The sequence below is a fragment of the Brachycentrus maculatus genome, unplaced genomic scaffold (genome assembly GCF_059751285.1).
Source record: "Brachycentrus maculatus isolate JH-2025_06_01 unplaced genomic scaffold, ASM5975128v1 h1tg000421l, whole genome shotgun sequence".
Taxonomy (NCBI): Eukaryota; Metazoa; Arthropoda; class Insecta; order Trichoptera; family Brachycentridae; genus Brachycentrus; species Brachycentrus maculatus.
In genome coordinates this window covers 124590-133702 of record NW_028281169.1, presented here as the reverse complement: position 1 = coordinate 133702, position 9113 = coordinate 124590, and the positions used below count along the sequence as shown (strand labels likewise).

At 33.1% G+C, this 9113-nt stretch overlaps 1 protein-coding gene across 1 annotated transcript; it reads right to left on the bottom strand.

Annotated features, from left to right (window-relative positions):
• Positions 1-3766: 3766 nt before the first annotated feature.
• On the bottom strand, positions 3767-6167 carry Aatf (Apoptosis antagonizing transcription factor). Its single transcript, XM_088271197.1, has 2 exons — positions 5335-6167; positions 3767-4653 (listed from the first exon to the last, which is right to left on the bottom strand). Exons 1-2 carry the CDS (start codon positions 6075-6077, stop codon positions 3819-3821), a joined length of 1578 nt encoding a protein of 525 aa, XP_088127323.1. The 5' UTR covers positions 6078-6167; the 3' UTR covers positions 3767-3818.
• Between the last annotated feature and the right edge of the window lie 2946 nt (positions 6168-9113).

Sequence of the window (9113 nt, the reverse complement as noted above, 5' to 3'; positions counted from 1 at the left end):
GTGGGTTTCCCGACAAAGGGTAATACGTATTTTGACCTATTCGAATTTGAGCAACCTCGAGGCGAGAAAAAACCGGCAAAAATCATTTCAATTGCGAAATTGGAATTTATTTAAACAAAGAAACGTAATGCGCAAATTATTGGTCCGGATTTAAAGATTCTCTACATTTACCTTCTCGCTACCGGTATCAATTGTCATATACCTATCTAAAGATTGCTTTCTAGATACCAAATTTAAACACAGTTTAATGTGAAATTTATTTGCGACACAGTTTGACAATGCCACGATAACGAGAAACCGCTGTTACATTAAAACCGAGCGAAGAATTATAAATCATAAGATATTTATAATTTATATTTGAAGCAACAATTTTCCATTTTATAATTAAAATGAAACTTTGTTTTAAAATCACTATAAATATGTTATTATAACTTAATCGTAATGTCTACCGGTTTTGAAGCTAATCAGTCTTGATAAAGAAGCGGTCAGCTTCGAAACCGGTAGACATTATAATTAAGTTATAATAACATATTTATAGTGATTTTAAAACAAAGTTACATTTTAATTATATTATACTATACATAACATTTTTTTAATAAGATTATTTACATACATTACAATGATACACACTGTATAAAGTGATCACTTAAACCAGTCAATGACAGGTCGTACACTTTCGGTAAAAAAGGTTTAAAAATAATAAAATATTCACATTTGACAAAGATTTTTGTTCCTAATATTTTCTTCTTAATAAAACAAATCTTAATAACCTTAATATATAATGGGACAAAATATAACCAAGAAACAAAAATTGGCCATAAAAGTTCAAATCACGGAGACTAAGATTTCAATAATAATTTGGCATTTAGCACTTTAATTTTCTTTAAAACAATATGTATAGATATTATCTTGCGGACACTGAAATGACTACTAGATTGGCAATACAGCAGGTTGCAACCTTTTGCAGGTAAGGAATAAAGTTATTGTTTGGGCACTGCGAAGTATAACGATTGCAAAATAAATTGATGTTGACCATTTGTCACAAACGGTCAACGAGTGTTTGTCACTCTCCAGAACTATGCTCCAAACAACATTTATTGTTTATTAGCCACACGGGACACGGGACACGGGTGTCGGGTGTCAAGTGGTACAGGTTAACTGACCAAGACTAATTCAGAATCAATGAATGAATGATTCAATATCTGATAATAATGATGACTAAAGTTTACGAGCAACAAATGTTAGTAACAAGCTCTAAAACAAACAAACCCTTTCAACTAAAAGTTACCTATAATTTATTGTTGGTACTTAAGAATCTCGGTCACGCAATAACAGATGAACAAATCAAAAGTGTTTTCCAAATGCAGTGTTAGATAGATTTACGTTGAAATTTCAGGAAATTAAATTAGAATTATAAATATAAAATTAAATATATATATATATATATATATATATATATATATATATATATATATATATATATATATATATATATATATATATATATATATATATAAATATGGAGTCTAAAGTCAACGAGATTGTGTCATCAGCCAATATCATGGGACTCGAGGTGGATAACAACGATATTGAAGAGCTTGTGAATGAGTACAGCCAAGAGCTGACCACCGAAGAGCTTATGGAGATGCATCGTGTTTCACAGCAAGAAATTATGGAGAAAAGTTAGTCAATGGAGGAGGAAGAAGTAGCAGAGCAACAATCTTCAAGCACAATAAGAGAAATGCTGAAAGGACAGGAACCTGTTGCATCGTACATTACAAAGCATCACTCTAATAAGGAGGTAGCTATTCGTGCTATAAATTTAATCAATGATAATGATGTGACACATTTTTGCCAAATTTTAAAGCGTTCGCAAAAACAAATGTCTTAAAAGAGTTTTTTAGTTAAAGGGGATTAATTTTAGTTAGTTTTTACACTCCTTAATGATTTATAAGTAATTTTATTTGTATAAACGTTAACAAAAAATATATCCAAAAATTGAGTATTCTTTCGGCCTAGAACGCATTATCGCATTTTACATCGATTTGTATATGTTTCGCTTAGCGAGAAAGATGCTGGAACAATGCTCATGATCATCTACTTTTGGTATCATACATGATAAAAATAGTGAAGGACATTGGTAAATAAACCAAGCTAGGACACAAAATGCCCAACCCACTTCTAGTGGAACGGAAGGTCTGCTGATGACAGTCAACAGTCGGCCTTCTCCTGAGGAGTGCAACGTGGTTTCCTCCCAGCAATGAGCAAATGCTGAGTAGTTATTATTGGCCCACACTAGATTATCCTTCCTGTTCCCAACACAGATTCAAATAAAAACATATTGAATAAGCTAGAAGAAACAAAAATCCACTAAATGATCTATAAACCTTGTACATAATAAGCAAGGTAAATAATAAATACAATTCCCATCTAAAAAAAAAGAAAAGATGCTGAAACGAATTAAACTCATGAGAGGTTCTACTGTTTTATACTTGCTTATTTATTTCCACCTTGAGGTGGAATGTGCAGGCCCCTAAGGTGCATACAGCATTTATATTATATACAAAACAGAGTGAGCTGACAAGAAGTGCAAAATAATATTAAAGAAATATATAAGCCTATGGGTCCTGTTATGTCTCTAATTTTAATTTTAATCCAGGATTCGGACCTCACATACTAATAAGAGTTTCTGCTCAATAAAAAGCTTCTTTTCATCTCACCAATAGATGTCTCTAGTGATTCAAGAACAATGTTTCAAAATTGGTTCATATACAGTATATAGAACTTCCAAGAATTTGAGTAGTGTGGTTGTCAATAATGGGTAGAATTGGTGAATGTTACACATGTGTAAAGTGATCACTTAAACCAGCCTATGACGGTCGTAAGCCCCGTAAATGCCCAGACTTCCATATTCTTCTTCATCTTTGATGAGAATGTCAAAAAATAATATGAAAATAACTCCTATAATTGGAGATAATCCAGATTTTGTGAACAAGTATTCGGACACACTCAAAATGTTGTAAAAGCTATATTTCAATTCATCAATCACAATTTGATTATGTTGTAGGTAGTGGACCCCAAGTAAAAAAAGTCGGTTATTTGGAAAATATAATCTTCACCCAGCCTAAGATTTCTAAAAAAATCAATACATTCGTTTTCTCAAAAAACTTGGTGACCACTGATCTATGGCATTGTAGGGTGGGGAAAAAGTTCACTCCGGCTGTAAGCATTTCCAAAGTGCCGCAGTATCAAAGCAGTCAGAATAATTGCCAGTACGTATGAATGTACACAACATTTATTTTAATCTATCTATATTTCGTGTAGTTTTTCCATTGTTAAGAAGTGTACATAGATGTCAAGTATGTCGTGTAGAATATTCTCTCGACTCTATCTCCGCATTGAGAGAATCTTCTTGCTAACACACTTGCTCTGGTCGTAAAAATAACTCTCTCTCTCCGAGAATAAGTCTCTCAATCTCCGAGTCATCCCGGCCATTGTCAGTTATTATGCGTATGTTCTGTATTTTATTATTATTAAATCATTTTAAAAAATACTTACACTTTTGCAAAGGTAATTGTCTAACAAGTTATTGTTACATTTTTGTAAAATTTATAAACGGAATTGTGATTGATAATATGAATTAATCGAGAGATTTTTAAATTCTCTTACCGAGTAACTTAAACCTGTTTTAATACTTACTCTGCATATACATAAACATTGTTAACAGAGGCATATTACATGATATGTATGAATAAACAACACTAAGTTATAATAAATTGTTGGATATATTTTATTATATATGTATTATAGTAAAATTATTACGACATAATCCCTACGTTTCCATTTCTATTCTTATCACTTTTACTTCCTTCCGTATTCCCTTCAAACTGTTTCCCAAATAGTGATGCGTACAGCTCATCCTTCATCTCATCGGTCCACTCGGTGTTCGGTTCCGGAGCCAAGTAGTTGACCAATTTGGAGTGCACGGCGTAGCGGATGCGCCGACCCTTGGTGGCTCTCGTGTCGATCTTCCTCTTCATCTTGCTCCTCATCTGCTGCAGCATTATCCACTGCCGACTGAGCTGGATAGGATCCGATATGTCGGAAGACTTGTGTTCTATCAGTTCTCTCAACAGCTGGTGATAGAAGTCGTCATCGTCGAACACTTCGGAGCAATACTCTTCACCGACGTTATCGTCTTCAGGAATGGGTAGGTCTTCAGTTTCATCATCTACCGTTGTTTTTTCTCCCAAAATGTGATACTTTGATCTACGAAGTTGTGTCCTTCGAATAAGCTTATTTTTATCACCTAAAATGAATTGAATTTGCGATAAAACCGAAGTCGGTGCCGATTGGTTTTTCTGATTGCTAGCTACTCGAGTTTTGTCATTCCACTTCTGTATAATGCTGTTTCTGTATTTAGCGTAGCTAATGAATCTGTCATTCAATTCTTCTGAGAAATCTGCTAATTTCCTTTTCCTATTAACTTTGGGTACCTCTTGGATGGGTTTCTCGCTACTGGCAGAGTCAGAATCGCTGGGGATTTCTTCATCCATGGGGTCTTCTGTTTTCTCAACCTCACTTTTACTTTTGCGAAACAGGTCTTTAGTCTCGGGATACTTCGATACAAGAATACTTTGAAGATCTATTAATCTGGAAAATAATAGCAAAATACAAATTAATACGGCTAACAAGATTACATTAACAATCATTTATTTTAACAGAGTTAGATTGCGGTACTTGTGAGTCTTTCAAACTTCAGTCTGTACTACAGGGTGCAATTCCCCGATTTAACATAGTACATTTCTTATTTTGTAAAGATAGGTTTCTATCAGTTGAAATGCGATCCCTTAGACGAACGCGCGGGATGATGTATGACTGAATTAAAAATAAAGATTTTAGAGAGGATGTAAGGCTGAGTTTTGCATAATTGGAGAGATTAAGTTCCGCAAGGTGGTTTGGGCATGTGGATCAAATGAATGACGAGACAATGAATAAGTATATTTGTGCAAATGTGAACGGGAGAACGGAACGAGGAGCCAAGAAAGACTCGACATGATCAATTTGTAAAAAGTCTAGATGAGGTCTTGTAAGACTAGATGAACGGATGTAGAGGAAGCGAGGAGTGTATGTCAGGACAGACAACTGTGACCTTCCATCCTCACTGTCTACTCCTGCAGTAAAACAGCGTGATGGTAGTAGTTTGGAAATTATAATAGTGGGCTAGTATCCATTACATACATAAAGAATGTAGACTAAATGGATAAGAAGTAAAATGTAATAACGTTTTCTTGTGTACCGACTACTACTCTCAAAAAGTGAAATTACACCAACCTAGTTAGCAAAGAAGTGACGCTTCCTTTGGTTTTGTTCAGGGAATTATGAAACTGATCACCGCCTTCTTCCTTCAGGCATCGGAATGTGTCCGGGAGTGGCATCTTGTTAGCTGTCACCAAACACTTTTGGAGATTAATTCTCATTTCAAGCAGGTTTTCCCACAGAGATAACTGATTTTTGACACAATTTCCTTTCTCCACTTCTTCGGAAACATTTTTATCTTTGAAGTGCTTGAATTCTGAGTCATCGTTTAAAGAGGCAGCGTTACTAAGATCGAAATCATCGTGAGAACCTTCCAAATCACTATCCTCTTCGTCACTTCCTTCCTCATCCCTCTCAGAATCATCCTGAGATTGTTTTTCTTCCTCAGACAAATCTTCGCTTTCTAAATCTGCGGTTTCATCTTCATCAATAGACGTTTCATGGCTAACGTTTGAATCTCCGTCTGCATTGTCCGACTCATCCGCCGTTTCCGAGATCAAGTCTCTCCGGGAAGTGACTTCCCCGGCATACCTGCTGCTCACGTCCGCCAGTAGTTTCGCATTCTGTTTTCTAAAGTTGCTCAAGACAGCTTCTTCGCCGCTGTCGCCTTCAGAATCTAAATCTTCTCTTGTGACAGTTTTAGGTTTAGTTCCGAACACGTGATCGTCTTCTACATCGGCAGTCGGAGCGATAGTCAATAAATTTGAGATTTTATCAGATAGAATTTCCTTTTTCTTTTTCTTTTCTCGTCGCAACATCTTCAATTGAGAAAAATAATGAGAAATTAAGGAGTATTTATTCTAACCTATAAACAACTGTCAAAACAAACTCGCCATGTGAAATCGAGTGCTGCCATTGAATTGAAAAATGGCTGTCATAATAGACAAATGAGTACCTACCCAATATAACGAAGTGTAGTAGTAGTAGTATTATCTACACTTTTTCAGACGTGAGACTTTTTCACAACGTACAGTAGAACCTCTCATAACGAGTAATTCGCATAGCGATCAAAAAAAATCTGAAAAAGTTACTACCTTAATAAGCGATATTTCGCATAACGAGTTATAGAGAAAGGGCAAGTCCTTTTTTCACGATATTTATGAGCCGGGACTTCCGCGTCGGGACTCGAGGTGGATAACAACGATATTGAAGACTTTGTAAAAAACATAGTCAAGAGCTCACCACCGAAGAGCTGTTTCACAGCAAGAAATTATCGAGGTGAGCTTGTTAATGGAGGAGGAGCAACAATCAGAGCAGAGCAACAATCAGAGCAGAGCAACAATCTTCTAGCACAATAAGAGAAATACTGAAAGCACGAGAAACTTTTGCATCGTACATCAAGAAGCATCACCCTAATAAGGAGGTGGCTACTTTTTATTGATTTATTTATGGTTCACAAACAATGAAAAACGTATTACAACAAATGAAATACAGTGCAATACAAATAGTTTGAATGTTTTTCATCAATTAGATGAGAACACAATAAGCTTACAGAAACAATAAAGGTGCAGTTAAAAACATATATACAGAATAGAAATTTGGTTGTAAAAAAAGGGTAATTACAATTAAAAGTTACAATAATTAAAGAAAACACTTCGTTTTTTACCACTTGAGTTTAATTATAGACTACATGTTTCAGAAGCTAAACTTCCATCATTCAGGTCTGTATAATAACTAAAATATAAAATATAAAATTGTTCTATAAATAAGGATAGGGGGAAAGTAAGGGGAAGGGGTTAGTCAAGGAACGGAGTTTGAAAACAAAGGAAAAATTGTAATCATTTAATTATATGTCATAAAATTTTTTCACCAACATATAGCATAAAGAATACTTTGGAATTTATTGAGAAAACTAAATATTTAAATATTCCTTCTAATGCTAAAATTATTTCATTTGATATTGTAAATTTATTCACAAACGTCCCAATAGATGATGCCAAAAGTGTTTTTATGAAACTATTATGTGATTCAGATTTAGATGATTTGTATGTAAAAGAAATGACTAGAATTTATGATATTTGTACATCTCAAAATTATTTTGAATTTAATAGCTTAATTTATGAACAACGAGACGGACTCCCAATGGGTTCTCCTCTTTCGCCAGTATTAGCTGATATGTTCCTTAATGATTTTGAGACAGAATTATTAAATTCTAATCATCCTATTGTAAAAACATGTATTTTTAGATGGTTTAGGTACGTTGATGACATTTTTTGTATTTTTATTGGGACTGATAGACAATTAGATTCATTCCTTACCCACATCAACACTTTACATAATAATATTAAATTTACCATGGAAAAAAATGACGATAATACCCTAAATTTTCTTGATTTATCGATTAAAGTTATAAATAATAAATTAGATTTTAATATATATCGTAAACCAACACACACTGACACAGTCATTCCAGCTGATTCCATTCATCCCATTTCACATAAAATGGCCAGTTTCCATTCATTATTAAATAGACTAATTAATATCCCCCTCAGTAACTCAAATTATAATCGTGAATTAAACACAATTAAACTAATAGCAAAAAACAACGGGTATAATAGCGCGCTAATAGATAAAATGTTAAAAAATAAAATTAAAAATAATTTTACCAAAGAACACATATATTCAGCACCTAATAATGATTCAATAAAAAATAAATCTTGGCGAAAAATTTTATATACGGGTTCAATAACTAAAAATATTTCGAAAATCTTACCCTCCCATATCCAACCTGCATATTATACAAATAATAATTTACATAAAATCCTCGATAACTCAAAATCTAAAATTGATTTATTACAAAAAAGTGGTGTTTATGAAATTTCGTGTGGAGATTGTGATAGAAAATATATTGGCCAAACTGCGAGAAATTTAAAGATTAGAATTAAAGAACATCAAAGCGGTCTTGTTAGTAATTATTTTTCGGAATTTGCAAATCATATAATAGATACTAATCACTCATTTCACTCCCATAAATTAAAATTATTACACCTTGTTCCATATAAAGGCCAAATTATGAATTATCTTGAAAATTTAGAAATACAAAAAAACCTGAATTCTAATAATAATTTATTAAATAATATATTGTTTCAAAATTCTTCGCCATTGCTTACAATTTTTCCTTTGTTTTCAAACTCCGTTCCTTGACTAACCCCTTCCCCTTACTTTCCCCCTATCCTTATTTATAGAACAATTTTATATTTTATATTTTAGTTATTATACAGACCTGAATGATGGAAGTTTAGCTTCTGAAACATGTAGTCTATAATTAAACTCAAGTGGTAAAAAACGAAGTGTTTTCTTTAATTATTGTAACATGTCTTACCACAAAGTTAATGCCGAAACAATAAATAAAATACAATTAAAAGTAATGAAGTAAGAAAAATAAAAATAAAAATTAGAAGTAAAAATTATAAGTGAAATTAAACTATGGTACATAAAGTACAAAATTCAAGACTCCACCAGATTGGTGAAATCAATTTGAAATAGATTTCACCAATCTGTTAATAGACCTCTTGTATTTCTCTGTGCCATCATTAAATATGTCGATGGTGACATTATCAGTATTTTCTAAATTATTATACAACCTTATTATTATATTATACTATTATTACTTATGCTAAGGTTGTATAATATATTATTATATTATACAACCGTAGCATCCTAGAAATGGAGTTTAAGTGTGCCATATTATTGTTATATACTAGGAGAAAAAATGTGTTGTGCCTCCTTAATCGCCGAGAGGGAACATTCATTGCTATCTTCTCGACTCAAAATGCTGAATCAATGTTACCATG

Coding starts and splice junctions, on each gene's coding strand:
- Aatf (XM_088271197.1), bottom strand. CDS start 6,077: ATGTTGCGACGAGAAAAGAAAAAGAAAAAGGAAATTCTATCTGATAAA. Junction 4,654..5,334: donor GTCACTTCTTTGCTAACTAG/GTTGGTGTAATT, acceptor ATTATTTTCCAG/ATTAATAGATCTTCAAAGTA.